This window comes from Arachis stenosperma, chromosome 3 (assembly GCF_014773155.1).
Source record: "Arachis stenosperma cultivar V10309 chromosome 3, arast.V10309.gnm1.PFL2, whole genome shotgun sequence".
Lineage (NCBI taxonomy): Eukaryota > Viridiplantae > Streptophyta > Magnoliopsida > Fabales > Fabaceae > Arachis > Arachis stenosperma.
In genome coordinates this window covers 12,072,544-12,094,668 of record NC_080379.1, presented here as the reverse complement: position 1 = coordinate 12,094,668, position 22,125 = coordinate 12,072,544, and the positions used below count along the sequence as shown (strand labels likewise).

Genomic DNA, 22,125 nt, shown 5'->3' with positions numbered 1-22,125 from the left:
CTAATTATCACTATCTAAATCAGCCGTTGGTTCGGTATACATGTCGCCATCATCCGGACCATTAGCTTCATATTCTATAACGTTGTTGTCAATGTCCTTTTGCCACGGACATGTTGCCTTCTTATGTCCTTCAATTTGACAAACACTACAACGTTGCCGCTTCTTCTTAGATGGTTGTCCTGAGCCTATATTGGTTTGATGCACATACGGATTGCTACTTTTAGCTACACCTGACTGAGGTTGATTAGTGCCTTCGTATGTAGCCTTGTAAGATGAGTACAATCTCATAATTATGTCAAGTGTCTCTTCATATCTCTCTGGGACTTTAGCAGCAACAACAACCAATTGTTTAGAAAATTCTATCAAGGCACTTTGACGAATAATAACAACAGCATCCCTAGTGAATCCACTTGCATCATTGAGTGTTGATTTCACCTTTTTTGTCCATCTATCCAATACCAATGACCGGGGAATCTCACAAATGTCTCTGTCAACCAGAATTTTCACAATATATTTGCAAGGAATTCCAAATGACTCAATTCTTAAATAGGTACACGTGAAGATCATTTCTTCTTGACGAAATTCAACGGTCCACATAAAATCGGGCCTCCCATACTTACACACAATGTACTTTATGCAATCATCGTTATTCTCTATGTTTAGCACCCGCATTGATCCAGCTCTAATGAGAAATGGCCGAAACAATAGAAATATCTCATGAGTGTATAACTCAACAGCAAATCTCTCTAGCAGCTCTACAAGTCTGCATGACAGGCACCCCAAATCAGCATTAAATTTTTTAAAGCACAAGTGTGCAACACACCTTTGAAAATGCTCTACAAAACTTGTCAAATCACACCGCAACCCCACATACCTTGCCACAACTGAGTGTAAACCTTCACATCTTGAGGTAGTTCTAAAGCCAGCAAAAAATTTTCCTCTTATATATGTAGTAGCCCAAATATGCTTCTCTTTTTACATGTTCACCCACGGCTTATCCTCAAGGCCAAATTCTTCAATAAGCTGGACCCACTTATGCTTAAACACGGGAATCTTATAGTCTCCCAACATGATTTTTCTGAATTTAGATGTAAACGATGGATTTCTAACATTGCTAGTTGTATTTCGAATAAGGTGCCAAGCGCATAATCTATGTCTGACTTTGGGAAATACATCTCTTACTGCATTCCTAATCGCCATGGCCCCATCACTTATTATTGAGGTCGGGGTCTTACCCTTCATTGCAAACATGAGCTGACGCAGGAGTCAAATATATGTATCAGTAGTTTCGTCCATAATTAACGCAGCAGCAAAAACAATTATTTGGTTGTGGTGGTTAACCCGGCTGAATATGACTAATGGATAACTATACTTGTTCTTCTTGTACGTAGCATCAAAAGCAATAACATCCCGGACAAGTTGGTAGTCTAGTTGGCTAATTCCATCAGACCAGAACAAGTTATGTAACAAACCTCTTGAATCATGACATGCCTTGAAATATAATTGTGGATCCTTCAACCGCATATCTTCCAACTTCTTCAACACTCGTGCTGCATCACCAGGAATTTGATGCCTTTGCCGAGCAATCTCATTGTACATATCTCTAGGACCATAGCCAACAAATTCATACCCGCTTGCTTGACTAGCTAGAAGACCAAATATCTGTGAAGTGCTAATCCCATACTTTAGCGTGTTCATCATTTGCATAATATCTGCCTTTGAAATTTTTCTGTGGGCAAGCGACATAGCACTGAATTATGTATCCAATAGATCATTGTTGTGTTCATCAGAGAAATAAAAGATATGCCACCTTCCAGTTTCTGGTACAAATTTAACATCCATTCGAGCTTCACACCTAGTTCTTGTTTCCAATCTAGGCTCCTTCTTCCTTTTTTTCATCGTGTAATATTTCTCCTCCTTGAATCCTTTTCTATGACATACAAACTTTTATTTGTAAATCTCGTCAATACTATTCTTGAAAGTCTTACTCTTCCTTGCACTAAAGCCCTTCGACTTTGAGTACTTCAGATAAAAATCAAATGCAAGCTGCAAAGTAGAAAAGTGACATTTACCAATTTCCTCTGCACAATTTTTATTGAAATTCAAAGTTGTAATGTCTTGCACGGAGTCAACCGCATAAGCAGCTTCAAGAGTATCTTCTGACTGATCAGATTTAGAAAAATACGCTCCCTCAGTAAATTCATCTCTGATATCTTGTTTGAATTCATTCTGTTCATCCATCATACCTTGGTCACAAACTAGCTCTTCTTGTTGGTTAATGTCATCGTCCTCCTGGTATTGCTCATCCATGTCAGTGTTCGTAAATATATCTAACATCTTAAAAATGTCCAATAAAAAAAATTTCAGTACACTCCATCTTATAACATTACAAAAAATAAATAGCTTCTAATATTGCTAGCAAGGACGGTTCCAGAAATTTTAATATGGAGGAGCCAAATTTTAAATAATTTTTTTATTCTATAGTACATTATAAAATTATAAAATACCAATAATTTATAGCGTGTTTAGTTAAAAATGATCACATATCTTATTAATTAAAATTAATTATTTCAAAAATTTTAAAAAATTTGAAAATAAATTATAAATTATTAATTATTTGAAAGACACAGTACCCTTATAGAATATAAGATATAAGATATCTTTATAAAATTTTTCTTTTAACAACGTAAATTTAGAAGAAAAATTAGTATTTTTTACAAGAAAATAATATCCAAAGTACATAATGTGATTACCAAAATATAACTACGTAAGTTATTATTAATATAATAATATGAATGTTAAATATATTAATATAAAAAAATAAAAGATTTTTTTGAAAATAAATATAGAGATTATTTTATAAAAACTAATTTGAAAGGTACAAAGACTTGAGGGTATGATATTAAATTAGTTAAGTAAAAAATATTAGTGAATTAAACAATTAAGACATAAATTCATTACATAGTGAAAAATAATACATATAAAACTATTAAATTACATAATATTTTTTTTATTTTTTAAATACATATCTTATATATAAGTATAGTTTCTTAAAATTTTGAGGGGTCGAGGCCACTACTGGCCTCCTATAGGTCCGTCCCTGATTGCTAGCTAATTAATAATAAAAAATAATAAAATTTATTTACTTTTTAGTATTTCTCAATGTCTGTGAATTATTAAAAGATAAAAAAATATTTTTTCATTACACAATCAATTTCATGAATAAAGTATCAAAACGAAGAATTACAAAATTAGAAATTCTATTCACTGACCTCGATTTTGTAATCAAAATAGTGGATTAGTTTCTGAACACTACAATGAAAAAATGGATTGGGCCTTTGCTGATTGTTGCAACTGTGATTATCAATTAATGATGAACAAATATTGGATATTAAATAGTCAGATAAAAAATGAAGAAAAATTGGATATTAAATAGATGGAGATCTGAAAGAAAAACAATAAAAATTTTTATAATCAAAGAGATTGATACACGATTCCAATGGTGGGATTCAATAATTGGTGATAGATTATTCACCAATTTATAATCTTAATATTAAAGAAAAGATAAGATTAGAGGATATAAATCAAAATAAAAACTTAAAAATTGAAGATAAAATTTTAAAGATACGATAGATAAATAATAAGATAATAATTTATATAAAAGATAAGAAAATTGAGAACAGCGTAGTGTATAATTCAATCGATTGGGTAACACAACTAATCAATTGAATTAGGCAAATCCATATTGCTTTGAAGACTTCAATTGATTGGGTAACACAACCAATTGATTGAATTGTGAGACCTCAAGTTGCTTTGAAACCTTCAATTGATTGGGTAATATAAACAATCGATTGAATTATAAAAAACCGACATTTTAGTCATCGTTTAATCGATTGGGTAATATGACCAATTGATTGAATTTTGCGAAAACCATACTGCCTTGCAATTTTTAATCGATTGTTTTGTGATAACCTGAAGTCCAATCGATTGAGTTATGGGAAACCTGAAATTTAATCGATTGTTTTGTTAATCCAATCGATTGATTTTTTAAGAAATACGATTTTACAGCCCTCGACGAATGTAACGGATCAAAGATAAACTTTTAATCGATTGGAATTGCCAAAAAGTTATTACGATCAATAGAAGATCTAATTCGTTATTGTTTTTGTTTTTGATTGTTAATAAACATAATAGATGCATGATAAAATAATAATTTATAAAATAAAAAATAGTTTTTATAATTAAATAACATATATGGGGTTAATTTATAATTAAAATTAGAAAATGACTATTTAGCGGTTATTAAAAAACTAAAATAACATGTTTTGTTACAGGACCATTTAATGGTCCAAATATTCTGAGACCATCTAATCCTTTGCCCTAAAAGTTGTAGCTTCTGCGTTCATGTTGGCAGTGACTTTGTTACTACTAAGAAATTAGGTAAGAAATTTATTTCTTTCCTACCAATCCTATTAACAATCTACCTTTACACCAATTTTTTTAGTCATTTTCATCAAGAACTTAAAGATTTGTTTCAATCATTACCAAAGTAAATATTTTATTTTTTTTATTTTAATACTCTCTTTCATATTTTAATTTTTATATTTTATATTATATTTTTTTATTTATATGATAAATATTTTTTATATTATTTTTTAGTGTTCTGATTTTTCATGCATGTTATATTTTTAGAGTTTTTATCACTCTTAGTTTATATGAGTTTTTTTATCATTTATTATACTATTTTTTATATATATATTTTTTATGAATTTTTTTTATTTTTATTTGGCTTTGTTTATATAATTTTTTACTTATTTTTATTATATTTTTTTATTCATATGACAAATATTATTGATTTTTTTTATTTTTTTCAGTACTCTAATTTCTCAGGTATTTTATTAATTTTATGATATTTTTATTATTTTTTATTCATATAAATTTTTTTATCTTTTAAGTTTTTTTGTTATTTGATTTTATTCATATGAATTTTATTTATCTTTTATTATTTTTTTCATATGATGTATGTTGTTAGTTTTATAGAATTTTTATTGTTTCTTATTTGTATGAATTTTTTTCTGTTCTTTGTTGTATTTTATCTTCATTTTGTATGAATATTTTTTTATTTTTTATTTGGCTCTGTAAAATTTGTAATTATAATTCTTATATATTATGTTTATTATCAAAATTTTGTATAATATGAATTATGATCCTATCAAAAGGATAAAATAAATAAAAAATTAATCATAAGTAACAATAAAATCATAAATAATAAAAATTTATAGTTCAAAATAATAATAAATTAAATAGTACTAAAAATATTAAAGAACATTTTCTTTTTGTTTGACATTATAAAATTTGTAGTACTTTCATTCATGTTTTTATTTTTTATTTTTATTGTATTTATTTTATTTATATGATATATATTTTTTATATTATTTTTTTAATATTATGATTTTTCATGTATATTATTGTTTTTTGGTGTTCTTATTGTTTCTTAGTTCATATGAACTTTTTTTTTTCATTTAGTATACTATTCTTTATGTCTATTTTTTAGGAAGTCTTTTTTTTTTTTATTTTTATTTGGCTTTTTTTATTTTAATTTTTTGCTCTTTTTTATCATTAACCTTTTTATATTATTTTTTTAGTGTTCTGATTTCTTAGATATATTATTAATTTTTTATGGTATTCTTATTATTTCTTGTTTATATGAATTCTATTTTTTTCTCTCCTTTTCTGCATTATATTTTATATAAAATTTATTTTATTTTTCTTATTTTATATAGTTCATATGAATTTTTTTACCTTTTATTGTATTTCTTTTATTCATATGATATATATTGTTGCTTTTATAAAATTTTTATTAGTTTTTTGTTTACAGTTCTCTTTTTCTATTCCTTACTATACTTTATTTTTATTTTGGTTAAAATTTTTTATTTTTTATTCGACTATATAAAATTTATAACTGCAATTCTCATATACTACGTGTTATTGTATTTTTTTATAATATATATTATGATCCTATTAATAAAGACAGATTAAATAAAAATTTAATCATAGGTAATAATAAAATCATAAACATTGAATTCTAAAATAATATTAAGATTAAAATTATTAAAATTTGAAAATACTAGAATAAGAGTATGATGTAAAAAAATACTAAATTAATATTTTTACGTTAATACTTAAAATTTTAAAAAATGTAACATATATATATATATATATATATATATATATATATATATATATAATTTATATTTTTTTAATAGAATAATGAGTAACAAAGAATTTCAAAAGATAAAAATAGCATGGGACATGAAGATCACTAAACAATTTATCTAAGCATGCTTGGATCAAGTCGCTAAACAGCAATGCAATGGAACGGCCATATATATCTATATCTAAAATTTATATTTTTTAATAGAATAATGAATAACAATAAATCTCAAAAGGTAAAAACATGGGCCATGAAGACCCCTATATAACTTATCTAAGCATGATTGGATAAGTTGCTAAACAGTAATGCAATAGAATCACTCCTACTAAGAAAGATTGAAAGGATGCTTTATCTCAATTTAATGAAAAAATTGAAAAATAATATGATAAGACTCAATTAAAAAATAAGTGGGATAAGGAATGGTCAGTATAGTATAATTTTTTTTGGCAAAAAAAATAGATTTAGAATGAGATTATACTAAACACACTATTGATGCACCAAATGAATGGTGGAAAAGAAAACAATTAGTACTAGTAATTTATTATTAAAGAAAAAATTTTAAGTTTATTTTTGGTAATGAGGGTTGTGTTGATTAGTTGTACACATACAGAAAAATTTCTTATATGAAAAATTCAAAAATAAAGGACTTTCTTTTAAAGATGAGTTAACTATATTATTCAAAGATGTTATGGCCGATGACAAATTTGCTTGAGCTCCCTCATCTGGGTCTTACCTAGTGGCATAGAAGAATATGGTTATGGATATCGACCATACTTTGAGGAAGATCATGTTAATATAGAAGAAGGTTCTGGAGATAGTGAAGAAGGTATAGATGTTAGTATAAGAACTAAATTTCAACAAATAAATCTTAGTTCTTCTCAAGAAAATAATAATCAAAAGAGTACGGAAAAAAGAAAGAGAGGTGTTGTTTGTAAAACAACAAAAAAGAAGAAAAATTTTAAAGCCCCTGTCTCAAAGTGATGCAATAAGTAAAATCGTTTCTGCATCTGAATCACGCTCAATTATTATGTCTACATTTTTAGGACCTGGTGCATCTATTAGGGAAGTAATGGCTGAGATTCAGAAGATAGAAACTATCACTAGTGATTTCAATTTTTATAGTCATTGTTGTTAACTAATGATATTTAAGCCTGCTAGAAAAATGTTTGTATCCTTAAAATGATATTGTGTAAGGATTGTTAGATTGGCTCAAATATGCAACTTATAATCTACTACCATTCATGCAAAATTAATTAAGTTATTATTATACTCTATTTTAATTGGACCATGAATTTCTTGTTATGCTAGGATAAGACAATAGAAATTTTTTTGTGTTGCTTATGTGTTATTTTATAATATATTGCTTGTGGTACTTAATTATTGTTCCTATTACATACAATTTATTTCTTATCTTGGTATTGTTATGTTCATAAGAATTTATTTATATCTCTATGTAGGACTAAATTTTTGTTAATTAATTTGGAATGAACATGGAGTATTTATTTAAAGATTATGAAAAAGAACAAAATGAAGAATCAAAATAACTTTTCATTATAGAAGAAGATACACATGAGATTAAAAATGTTATTGCATTGATTAGTCAATATGCACTCAATTATTTATGCAAAAAACCATGCATGAATAGTGAACAAACGGATTATTTATGGGTACATGAAATTCTATGTGACAATGGCATTCATTGTTATGAAATATTTCAGATAAAAAAACATATATTTTTTTAATTTTGTGCTAAATTAGTTGAACATGGATTAAAACACACAAGACAGATGGGAGTCCAGAAAATGGTTGCAATGTTCTTAAATACGGTTGGTCATGGATCATTGGATTGGGTAATAGGATGATACAAGAAAGATTTCAATATTCTAAAGAGACAGTAAGTAGACATTTTCATGAGATATTGGTTGCTTGCTTGAGATTGTTTATAAAATATATTAAGCTATTGGATCCTAGGTTTTAGAATGTTCATAGCAAAATAAAAATGACTAATTGTATTAGCCATATTTTTAAAAATGCTATATGAACAATTGATGGTACTCATATCCCATGTGTAATTAGCCCAAGTGATCAACTCAAATTTATAAAAAGAAAAGAATATCCAACACAAAATATAATAGTTATATGTGATTGGGACATGTGTTTTATTTTTGCTTTACCTGGATGGGAAGACACTGTGCATGATGCTCGTATATTTGACAATGCTATTACAACTCTTACCATAAATTTTTCGTATCCTCCTCCAGATTAATTTTTATCATATTCTTACAAATAAGCTATATTTACTTAGCTATCATATGATATGTAACTAATTTTATTATTCATTATGTAAATATTATTTGGTAGACACCGGTTATCCAACACCAAAAGGATATATTGGTCCATATAAAAGTGAGGGCTATCATCTTGCAGATATTAGCCATTTTTTTGGATTTATAAATGATAATGAAGTGTTTAATTATTATCACTAAAACTTAAGATGCATAATAGAAAGAACTTTTGGAATCTTAAAAAACAGATTTGCTATCTTGCGACACATGCCTAAGTTCAAAATTGAAATTCAAGTGCACATAGTGTTGTCTAACAATAGCTATTCATAATTTTATTAGAAGACATTTTGAAACAGATACTGAATTTAATTAATATGACACATGCAAATATTCTTGATGTAGAAGATAATAGTCATGTTGGTGAAAATTCTGATAAACTTTAACTATTAGCTCTTTTGTAGAAATGGATCATATTCGAGACTCGATTAAGGATCAAATTATTAATTACATGCTGTAGAAATAATAGTATTGTTATGTACTAATTTTGTATAAGATATTATTTTTTATGTATTTTATTAGTGTTTTATCTTTTAATTTAATATTTATTTACATTAACATATTAAACTATTAGTTTACTCATATATTTTTTATTTTTAGTATAAACTAACTTTTATATGTTACTTTAATTTAGTAAGTAAATATTAATTTTACTATAAAATTAATTAGTAAGATCTGTTCAAATATCTAAATTAAAATGATAGGATAATATAAAAAATTATTTAAATTGATGTCTCTTTTAGTAATTTTTCATCTAAGATTAATTTTAAGTAATATAATCTAAACAACATTTATTTTACTATAATCCATTTTGATATAAATATTGCCAAACATAAATCACGTCAACCCAAACTTACTTTTCATCAAAATTAAATTTGTAAAATCAATTTTATGTAAACTCTCATTTATAAACTGAGCCATATTCAGCTGTCAAAGGCTAACAGTCAACATGGAGACTCTGCTCAATCACGTTTGTATTAGGGAGAGTCTACAGTATTTGAATTCTCACTAGTATGGCTGAAATAGAAGAACATAATGACTGTAATGAGAATAATAGTAAGGAGGAGGTGGTGCTATTGGAGAAAGGGGATATCTCAAAGGAGAGTTAACGCTTGTGCTAATGGTCTCATTGGCAAACTCTTCGCTAACAAACCTTTCTCTATAGGAACTATGGAGAATGCTCTACGGGCCATATAGAGTAAACTTGAAGTTTTTCATGTGAGTGATAAGGGTAGCAATAGATTCCAGTTCCTTTTCTCTAAAGAGCTAGATGTCATAAGGATTGAACTTAGATCGCCATGGTTGTTCAACAATTATGTCCTCCATGTCAAGAGGTGGACTGAAGATTGCAGCCCTTATAAGGATCAAATTTTTAATTTCCCACTTTGGGTAGATCTTTGGCCTTATCGTATTACTATTCAGAGAATGTCTATTCCTATTCCTCCTCTTACTTAAGGGGTATAAGAAAGTTTAGTCAAGCCGACCAACTAGGGTAAAGTGTTCATCCATATTTCCAACAACACCGAGATATTGGCCCATGACCATGTTTACTTCAACTTCAAAAGCAAGCATCCTGGCTTTCAAGGCCTTTGGCAACTCTGGATCCTTTCCTACCTCCTTACAAGAAAGAAACCAATGTATTCAATTAACGTTGATCCCTCACATACGTTGACCCATAAATATGGCTTAGTGTAATTAGTCCGATCTTGCTTTTCTTCAATCCCGGCTTTTGGTGCATATCTGAGAAGTGAATCCAACGTGCTTTTGCAAATTAGTGAATTTGAAGAGGTAAGATTAGGCATTTCATTCTCTAGTATTTTCTTTTTGCCTTTGGTTTGATTAGCTGCTTGCAACTCTTTCTTCCTAACTTCTACGTTCATCTTGTCAACCATTGATTGCTTTGTTCCTGGTTGGATGGCTTGCATTCGTGCTTCTAGCAGATTAAGAATTCATATTTCAAACCTTTCAATAGTCTTAGTGCGCTTTCGATGTAGAAAATAGTGTATATAAAGGTAAATAACTCGAACGGATAGAGCAGATGGTCCAACTACATAACTTTTTCTTTTTCATTACTTTTATGGTCATGTCCCGTGGAACAGTAGCACCTTTACTATTGAAATGGTTCGTCAGTAGAGATGTTCCCACAGGTGTCCCTTTTTCCAATGGTACTCTAATTCGAATTCTTATCCCTTCATTCCTTCTTTTGATCTATCTACATTCCATGAAATTCAGATGCTTCATAGACAGAGCAAAAAATGGAGTATTGGTCAAAGCAGGCCACCTACAACTAGGGTTTACCAGAATCCTTAAAACTCCAAAGGTTGGACATAAATTGGGAGGTAAGATTAGTAAAGTGCTTGACGTCGATTTATTTCAGATGCGAGTGAGAAAAACCTGATTTGTTAAAGCAAGAATTAATATTGATGAAAGTAAGAGGGTAAAAGACAACATTAGAGTTGTAGGGCCAAATAGAAAAGAAGTTGAAGTCGGGATACGATATGAGCACCTAGGTATGATATGACAACCTGTGGAGATTTGATGACAGAAGCAAAACTTGATAAAGTAAAGGAATATAAATTTGGTGATTGGGTTATTGCTAATCAAGTTGGGATGAGAATTCTGTAACACCCTAATATTCAATTCCTTATGCGCGAGTCATAAGTCAATGATAATAAGGTGGTACGACTCTCAAGGTGGATTTTTAATACGTAATTATAAATAAAATTGAAAGGAGTATTAATCGAGAAGCCTAAAAAGAGTAAAATAAAATTGTAAAGACGTATCACTCATGCATCGACAACTAAAAGATAAAGCGTGAAGTCAAAAATGATATACAAATAAAATCATAAAGGAGAGTAAGAGAAGGATGATATATAGATATATAACATAAGTAAATAGCCATTAGTTGCGACCTGCGAAGTTTAGGCCGGCTAGGGTACAGTATGAAAGTAGTTGACAACAGTACCTCCTAATCTTTCCCAAATAAAACATGAAAGCCTCTTTAGGCAAGTTCAAAAGAGTTCAATACATAATATAAGCTTTTCAAAATAAAGATGGAGAGATTCTAAGTAAAATATAAAGTAGAGAATATAAAGATCTTCGTCATCTCTCAGATGAACCACAACTCACTTCTAAGCACTTGGACATATATCTAAAAAACAAGAGATATATACGGTATGAGAACCCCCGACCCATGGGTTCCCAGTACGATAAAAGTGCCAAATAAATACAATGCATTGTAAGAAAAACTCACTAAGCATCCTAAACTTCTTTTCACCAAATATCCATCCTAGGTTCTCGCTAATCTATGAATAGGCAACTGTCATAAGGAAATGCTAAATGAAATTCATATTTCTCATGCTTCCCGACTTTCTAACTCTCCAACAATCCAGGATCAGAATTATAAACAAAACCATCCTCAACTATCCTGTCTCGGAAATATCATATCAATACTTCATATTCTCATCTGGAGCAAGTGAAATCACTTCACTGCATCCACCCAAGGAGCTCAAATTATCTCATTATCAACCTCGAGCAGTGAAATCACTTCACTGCGTCTACCCATGGAACTCAATTTATCTCATTCAATAATAATCATTTCAAATTAATCATATCATTATTTCATCTCAACAAGAACAGCCCTCAGCGTCAACTGACACCAGCATGAGGAACCTCTCAGTTGTACAAACACAAACAATGCAGACAAGTAATACATAATTAAGGTACAAGTAGAACATATAGCATATAGTCAGGTAACATAGCGTATATGATATAGCAATCCAAAACAAATAGGCAAACCCAAACATATCAAACATATGCAAATGATGTATGCCTACCCTATTGCTGATGAGTCTCATCTGTCGATTATAAAGCCAACCTGACAAGTCCTGGTAGCTAACTATTGGACTATCCCTCTGTCGTGCATCTCCAACTCGAGTTATTCACAATCATAATCATAATCACATAACACCCATATTGGTGTTTATCCACGGGGGCGAGCTCATCTGGAACTTTCACAGTGTCCGGCCATACTTATGACATAGGGTCAACAGAATCTCGGATCTCAACCTAGAGTAAGTGGAGCCGACCTACTGCATCTACCCAAGGAAATCCGAAACTCAGATAATTTCAATCTCAAATCATACTCGACTAGGAGCAAGTGGGGGCCAACCACTGCATCTACCCCAAGAGTCTCAAAACCAAACCCGGAGCAAGTGGAATCACTCCACTGCATCTACCCAGGCAGGTATGTCTCACCACATCCCGGAGCAAGTGGATCAATGCCACTGCATCTACCTAGGCAGGTATATCTCACCATATCCCAGAACAAGTGGGGCGAAACCACAACCCTTGCATCTATCCGAGGAGCCTCTACACTAACCAACCTAGAGCAAGTGGGGCGCAACCACAACCGTTGCATCTACCCAGGAGGTATGTTTTCATATGCCCAGGAGGAAACAAGGAGGTGATCCTAACCTCCCACCATCTCGTTGGGGACAATTTTACAATGCCAGGAGGAACAAAGAAGGGGATCCTCACATTCCTCCATCTTTCTGGGGTCGCACTTTCGAGAAAGAGAGCTCAAGATAAAACAATCATTTAAAGCCATACCTTCTTTTCCAGCCAAAAATTAATATTTATCATAGCCATCCGGCTCATAATATAACCCATAACTAGCCAATAATTATTATTAAATACAACCTTTTGGCTCACGGTATACACCACACTTCCATCATCACCCTCAGTAACTCATATAGTCATCATTAATCATAATTTATCATTACTCTCACTTTACTTCATCTACAAGTTACCACATGTCCTACCTTCTTTTTATTATTATGCATACTGTAACAATTTAGGACATAAAGGGTGAGAATGGAGAGTTAGAAGTCTGAAATTCGGCTTTGAAAACTCAAAATCAGCTTTGGAGTGAAAACGGGGTCACGCGTGCGCATCGCCCATGCGCACGCGTGGAAAGAAGGAAAGTTATAGTGACGCGTGCGCATCGTCCATGCGCACGCATGGATGGGAGAAAAGTAAAGTGACACTTGCGCGTCAGCCACGTGTACGCGTGGATGCGTTTTGTGCTCCTCACAAAAAAGCAGCACAATACCCGCACAACTCTCGAAAACTTTGGCTGGACAGTTGAATTAGTACATCGACTCATACGAGTCGGCCAGGCACACGTGTGGGGGACTGAAAATTTGAAAGTGACGCGTGTGCGTCGGCCACGCGTACGCGTGGGAGTACAATCTGCCAAAAATTTTACTATGTTAAAAAGCTGCAGAATTACATTTTCAAACTCTAAACTTCCAACACACATAACTTCCTCTACAAATTTCCTTTTTCAACCATTTCTGAACTGTTGGAAATATTGTTGAATAAAATTTCATAAAAATCCAATTTTGAAGAATTATAAACTCTGTGGATCGAGTTATGGATCGCCAAAGTTGGTCAAAAATAAGTTTTTACCCAAAAATAGAAATCATCAATTTTTCCAATGTTCACAAGCTAAATTCATTTCTACTTATCCAAATAACCACAACCCAACCACGTTCACATAATTATACTCAACCAAACCAAACCTACCTCATCTACTCAATTTCACCCAAAACTATCAAATTTCACACCTCAATTCCTTAGACCTTATTATTCAATAACCAAACCAATTATTCACACATTCAATATCTAAAATCCATCCAATCTCTTATATCATCACACAATACACATATCAACTAACCTTCCTTACCTCTTTCCGACCTCCGGCCCAAAATTCACGGCCTCCGGCCAAAATTCACAATTTAAATGGATACTCCACAAACCAATACTCATTATCCAATTCATCAAATTCTCAACACACCGCCAAAATAATTGAGCTTCTTCTTGGAAGTCTCCACCAATCCTTAGCTCCAAGCCTCACCAAAGCTCCACAAGCAACATCAACCTCTCAATTGTGCACCAAAATCACCAAATACAATAACATAACCAATTTCACATATATACATTAACCTAGGGTTCATGAAAATGATAAATCACAAGGGTTTGAGCACTTCTCACCTTAGCCCATATGAAATAGGGATAGAACCCAATTAGAATCCATGTTAGAGTATCCCTAAACAACCAAAATCATAAGATTTTAACACTAACTACTCAAAAATGCGTAACAGTGGGGAATTTTGAAAACTAGGAAAAGATGAATGGAATACTCACCACAAAACTTAAATAGAATTGTAGAGGATGAAAAGAGCAATGCGTGACCATAAACGGCTCGTCAATCGGAGTTCCGTAGCAAAAGTTATGGACATTTGAAGGTGGAGCTAGGATTAGGTTTTCTCCTCCCTTCTCTCTTCTCCAAAGCTGCGCCCCTACCCTCTTCCTTTAGGGTGAATGAGCTGAAATGCTCATACCTAATGTTTATATATGTTGGGTCTTGGGCCCGGTTCACTTATTTTTGTCCATTGGCCCAATTTTGGGCCAAAACCTTTAAAATTAGAGCTTTAAATCGCATTTTAAATATTTCTACCTATCCTAATTATAAATCATAATTTCTTAGCCTTATTTACTTATAATCAATTTTCTCAGCTGCAGTACCAGACAGATCTCAGCCGGTACTGCCAGTCAAAATTCCAGTGCACATTTTTACGCAGAAAACTATGTTTTTCGACTCAGAAAAATTCACTGAGTCCAAATATCATATTTAAATTATCAAATTCTGATTGCTAGATTTTCTAACTATATTCGCTCTTATTTAATTTATTATTTAATTAATTACAGTTTGACCGAGTTTTATATTTTACCCCCTTAACAGAAATTTTCGCCCTCGAAAATTCCATTCGCCACCACGAGTACGTGAGCGCAGTCTACCTTTATATCCAACGCAGAGTAGTCCCAAGGTCTTTTTACTCTGCGCGCTTCCGTTGCCACGCTCTGATTCTTCTATCTCCGAGGGTCTCGATCATTCGTCCAACACCGACCAACAACCTCGTTCATTACTTTCATCATCTCATCTACTCACACCTTATTAAATCTCAAATCATGTCATCAATAATATCACCATCATTATTAATCATAGTCATCATCCCACATCACTATAATTAACCTAAAATCATCACTATACCTTAATCATACTCCATCACTATCCTCTCTCTCTGTCAAGCTAATTACCACTAATCACAACTCAACTCCAAGCATAACCTCCAGACTTACTTTCTTATTCCCAAACCCTCAAATTTCCATATAACTTGCTGTTTTGAAGTATTTGACTAATTAATCAAAACCATCTTCATTTTTTAAAATTCAAATGAGTTTGAAATGACAAATTAACAAAATCATAAGAATCTGATTTCCTTTAATAATCTATAAAAGCATTCAAAACACATCACTTTTGTTAAAGTTACTCAAATAAAAAATTATTTTCAAAACTATAACCAACACTCTTTCAAATTCTTGGGAAAATTTTTACAGCACCTCCCCTAAAAATTGGAGTTTACCACCCGTCACGGGTTCTCTCAAACCAATCTCAGTACAACATCAGCATTTCAATTTAATGGTTCTCAAATTCGTCTTTCAAAACCAATCATTATAAATCTCAATCTAAATCCAAGGTCACCATGACCAAATATCATAGTACTCATCTCTTAAACACGACGACCTGCACTCACTCATCATTTGAATCCAATTACGCTTCAACGATCACTTCCTCAAATTATCAAATTTAAATTATCAAATTCTGATTGCTAGATTTTCTAACCATATTTGTTCGTATTTAATTTATTATTTAATTAATTACGGTTTAACCAGATTTTACAAATTCTATTTGATGGGGATGATGATAAAACCTCAACACAATAGATTCAAACTGAGGGCTCTCAGTGGCGAAAGAAATATATGCTGTCCTATTTGGTAGAGAAATTTTCATGGTTAAGAATGTAAGGGGAAAAAGAAAAGGAGAGGGAGAAATCAGATTCAGAAATGCTTATGCTCAATCAATCAAGTTTAGACAACACATATAAGGTGGGAAAGACCATAACTACCACCATATCCCCTTCGTCGAATAACAATAAGACCCAGGTGGAACAGACCTTAAAGAGCCTAAGAAAGTATCGAAAGAGGGTAGAAACCTAAAGAACTTGACCAGGCAGAAGGTTAATTTTACTAATATTTATTCTGGTGAAAAGAGAAAGGGGAAGGTGATGTTGAAGGAGAATTCCCAAAAAAGGCTCAAATGGAAGTGGATCGGCATTTGAATCAGAGGGTGAAGGGTGTTAACCTTCAAGTGGCACCCCTGGAACCATGAAAACATTAGCATAAAATTGTTGGGATTTGGAGAGACTTCTGACAAACTACAACATCAAAGGGATGTGTGATGCACCACTATTTCGTGGTACATCTTGTGCTTAATTGAGTGGATTTTATCCACTATTCTCATACTTGTTCATGTAAATTACATGTTTTACATTTTCCTTCCTGATTTTGTGCTATGATTGAAAACATGCTTCTTTGGCCTTTAATTCACTATTTTTAATCCTCTCTTATTACTATTTGATGCCATGATATGTGTGTTAAGTGTTTCCAGGATTTATAGGACAGGAATGGCTTAGAGGATAGAGAAAAAGCATGCAAAAGTGGAAGGAATACAAGAAATTGAAGGAAATGCTAAAGCTGCCAGCCTGACCTCTTCTCACTCAAATGGTCATAACTTGAGCTACAGAGGTCGAAATGAGGCGGTTCCAGTTGCGTTGAAAAGATAACGTTCGGAGCTTCGAAATGATATATAATTTACTACAGTGGCCGTACAGTAGACGATGCGCACGCATGCTTCACGCGCACGCATTGACGAAAATCAGCGTGTTGGAATTCGCATCCAGCGATTTCTGGGCTATTTCTGCCCCAGTTTCAATCCCAGAAAACACAGATTAGAGGCTACAGAGTGGAGGAATCATGGGGAAACTTCTCATTATTCACTTTTCATAATTTAGATGTAGTTTTTAGAGAGAGAGGCTCTCTTTTCTCTCTAGGATTTAGGATTCCTAATTTTATACTTTTGGATTGGATATTTACAGAGTCACTACTTCCATTGAAGACTTCATCATTCTAGTTTGTTTCCTTACTTGTTACTTATTCTTCCATATCCTTAATCCTTGTTCAGAGTTACAATTGGATTGCTTTTATGAATTTAATTTTATTATTTATTTAAGTGCTTCCAATTTTATTCCAATTATCATCTCTTCTTTCTACTCCCTTTTCATGAATGCGGAATTGGCATCCATGTCAGTGGAGTAGGCTTTTAACTTGACTTTGGAGTTGATTAATATTTGAGACCCTTGAGTTGGAATACTCAAGAGTTAATTGGTAATTGGAAGTTGTTGGCCAGCTCTCTAGTTACTAATGCTAATCTTCTCCCTTGGATTAGGAATTGTGAATAGAAATTGGCTTCCAACTTACTTGACTTTCTTTTACTCAGTAAATGATAACTAAGTAGAACAACAACCCATTACTAATTAATCTTGGAAAATCCAACAAAGATAGAACTTCAGGTCAATCTTCTCCTAGTCAAGGCTTTTTATTGTTATTAATTTATTTTCTGTAGAATTTTCTCCTCTTATTTCTCAATCCAAAACCCCAATTTACACAACTCATAACCAATAATAAGAACACTTCCCTGCAATTTCTTGAGAGACGACCCGAGATTTAAATACTTCGGTTATCAATTTTACTAGGGGTTTGTTACTTGTGATAACCAAAACTTTTGTACGAAAGGATTCTTTGCTGGTTTAGAAGCTATACTTTTAACGAGACCTTATTTGTAAAATTCTTTACTAGCAAAATTTTGTTCGTCAATGTGTCAATCCCACTCTTCTGAGATTGTATTTATCAGTGAAACTAAAAACCAATCTCGAGTAGTATTCCGAGGGTTACCTAAAACTGTAAGTCGATCTCAGACGAGATCTTCTGTATTGGTCAGACATGACGGGTCTAGCTTGTGCGTGGCGGCCAGAGCTGTTGTGTCCGACTTGTTGGACTTGCAATGCTGCTGATCCTTTATCACCGGAGGGTGGGGGTACCGGCAATGGACTCTGATGCTTAAGTTAGTAAGGGTATTAAACAGGTATTTACTAGAATCAGAGTATGAGTTATACCTGGGTGCTCTAGTGTATTTATAATAGTGTGGAGTGACCTTTTTAGATAAGATAAGTTAGTTATCTTATCTTATTCTATCTTATCTTTGAGTGAGGTCATCTTATCTTCTGGGAAACTGCCTTTATCTTTTCTGGGCTTTTAGCTGCCTTTAGATTGTGGTGTGTTCCTTCATTTGGGCCTACTAGGGCCTCTGTGGCATTTTGTCCGAGCTCTTTGTGAAGAAGTCGGATATTGGCCGAGCTCTTTTGAGAAGAGGTCAGAAATTCTGACCTGAAGAGGTCGGTCGGCTTGTCACTAAACATCCCGGGTCAGACAGCTTGACCCAGGGAATGAACAGTGCCCCTGTTTGAGTTCGATCTTTCCGTGAGATCGTGCTTTTCGGAGCTTCGATCTCTTTAGAAGTCGTGCTCAAGCATCTGTCTGGCTTTTTTCTTCATTGCTTTGCAATTTTTGCAGATGTTTGGTACTTCACAGTCCAACCTCTTTTGAGTGGTAGTGTGGGTTTTCTACCCTTGCCTTCTGGATCACGCCTTGCTTTCAGTTTGTGTTGACAACCCTCTGCTTTGGCGAAGTTATCCTTGCGGCTTCATATCTTTGATTTTAGTGACTTGTCCAATGACTTTTTAGTGTTCTTTATATAGAACCTTTTTTAGTCTCGGATGACGTTCGTAGCCCTGTTTGAGATTGTGCCTTCTTTGAGTGGAGTTTGTATCCCTTTTAGCTAAGCACATTTGAGCCTTAAGTTGTTTCCCAACCTTTTGGCTTGTTCTTTCTTTGAGATCGTACTTGTACCTCTTCTTAGCTGACGTTGACCTGTACGACTTTGTCCCTGCTTGAGTTCAGAACTTTCCTCGAGATCGTGCTTTCAGAGCTTCGATCTCTTTGCAGAAGTCGTGCTCAAGCATCCCGATTTTCATCGATCTTTGAGTAGTTTCTCCTTGTGCGAGTCTGGTATTGCCCTTTTTACTTTGTTGATGGGACTTTTCAGCCTTCTTCCGACTTGTTTGTCTTCACTGTTCGGGCTTTTTAGTCATAATTCAACAACTTTTTAGGTAGTGTTCCGATGGGGAACCTTTTTACAGTTTGTTTGGATGACTGTTTAGCGCCGTTTTGATTTGTGCCTTTGCCTTTTAAGTAGTGTCTTTTTTCAAGACTTCGTACCTTTTAGCAAAGCATTTCTGGCCTTCCTATGGCCGTTTGCGAGATGTCTTTGTCCCTTTTTGTGAGTCTTTGTAGAGTGTCGGTACTTTGTTGTCCGACCTCTTTTGATCACTTCTAATTTTGTCCCCTTTCTGCTTGGTCGAGGTGGTCCTTGGGGCTAACTTGTCCGATGACTTTTTAGTGTAGAACACTTTTTAGTCTGTCTGAACAATTTTGATAGCCTTGTCGTGGAGCCGTGGCTTTTTGGGCGGAGTTATGTCCGTTTTAGCACACGTTTTTCGTTGGTCCGACTTCTCTTGTCGATCCTTCTTTAGCTTTTGTTGGTCCGACTTCTTCTTGTTGGTCCAAGCTGTAGCTTTTGTTGGTCCGACTTCTTCTTGTTGGTTTCTTCTAAGTTATTTTTGTAATCCTCTTTTTTGGACTTTTGTGCAAGTCTCTTTCAGGGATTACTTTCATAACTTCTATGCTTTGGGCCGACTTTATCATGTCGGTTTCTTCTAAGTTATTTTTGTAATCCTCTTTCTTGGACCTTGTTCAGGTCTCTTTCAGGGATTACTTTTATAACTTTTTTCTGGGAGTCCGACTTCGTCGTGTCAGGCCCTTTTAAGTTATTTTTATAATCCTCTTTCTTGGACCTTGTTCAGGTCTCTTTCAGGGATTACTTTTATAACTTGTTTGTGGGAGTCCGACTTCATCATGTCAGGCTCTTCTAAGTTATTTTTGTAATCCTCTTTTTTGGACCTTGTTCAGGTCTCTTTCAGGGATTACTTTTATAACTTCTTTGTGGGAGTCCAACTTCATCATGTCGGGCTCTTCTAAGTTATTTTTGTAATCCTCTTTCTTGGACCTTGTTCAGGTCTCTATCAGAGATTACTTTTATAATTTCTTTGTGGGAGTCCGACTTCATCATGTCGGGCTCTTCTAAGTTATAGTAATCCTCTTTTATAGGGCTGGCCAGACCTCTTGATGCCAGGGCATCTAGGCCAGTTTCACTGACCTTTTCTTTACTGTTTTAGGTTAGTTTCATGCATTTTCTTAGTGAAGTTTTGGATGAAAATACACTTACACCTTGATTCAAGCAACTATTGTGAATTTCACATGATTTCATGAGGATTTTTGCTAGAATTGAATGATAAATTGATGATGCATAATCTCATGACTTTGGCTAGAGCTTTGATGCACTTTATTTGCTTGATTTCAGGACAAAGGAAGCAAGGAAGAACCACGTTAGTACTCACGTTAATCTAGTTAATGTGACCACTAACGTGGAATGGTAAATAGCTTGCAACGTTAATGAGAAAAGTGATAACCAATAACGCCTGCGAAGCCATCATAAGCCCACGTTAATTTCCACGTTAACCTAGTTAACGTGGTAGTTAACATGGAGACAAAAGAAAGCTCCAACGTTAGTGGTAAACGTGAACACCACTAACATTCCAAGATTTGGCAATAAGCCACGTTAAGAGTCACGTTAACTTAGTTAACGTGAACTCTAACGTGGAAGAGAGGAACAATGCCAACATTAGTGACACTCACCTTTGTCACTAACGTTGGATCAAACTAGCATTGCCCACGTTAGTGGTCACGTTAAGACCACTAACGTGAAAGTTAACGTGGAGCAAAGATTGATGAGCCAATGTTAGTGACACTCACCTTTGTCACTAACGTTGGAGATGGCATTCACTACCACGTTAGTGGCCACGTTAACTTAGTTAACGTGAGCTCTAACGTGGAGAGTAGGGGCACTTGGAGCGTTGGTGACAAAGGTAAGTGTCACTAACGCTCTCGTAGGTGAGGCATAACCACGTTAAGAGCCACGTTAGTTACACTAACGTGAACTCTAACGTAGGGACAAAGGGCACAAGGCAACGTTATTGGGAAAGGTGAGTCCCAATAACGCTTGCGAAGGTTTACAAGGCTACGTTAGTGGTCACGTTGGTGCCACTAACGTTGGAGTTAACGTAGGCTATATGAGGTTGGAACGTTAGTGAAAAATGTGATTGCCACTAACGTTCTCGAACCCACAATGTCACTTAACGTTAACTTCACTAACGCCTATGCCTAATTCATGCTTCTCTACAAGCTGAGCCCACTAAAGATTGTAACTGCTTCAACTCAAGATCTAAGGCCCACATCCAAGACTTGAAGAACTCACTAGAAGATCAAGAGAAGTAGTATATATAGGAGTAGTTTTGAACTATAGAGAAGCTTGGCACTTTGGAGAACTACCCTCTGTATATTTACTTTTCTGCTCTTTTAGCTAAGCAT

The 22,125-nt window shown here is 33.4% G+C and overlaps 1 protein-coding gene across 1 annotated transcript; it reads right to left on the bottom strand.

Annotated features, from left to right (window-relative positions):
• LOC130965494 (protein FAR1-RELATED SEQUENCE 5-like) lies at positions 1-1,200 on the bottom strand. Its single transcript, XM_057890254.1, has 2 exons — positions 980-1,200; positions 1-763 (listed from the first exon to the last, which is right to left on the bottom strand). Exons 1-2 carry the CDS (start codon positions 1,198-1,200, stop codon positions 1-3), a joined length of 984 nt encoding a protein of 327 aa, XP_057746237.1.
• Between the last annotated feature and the right edge of the window lie 20,925 nt (positions 1,201-22,125).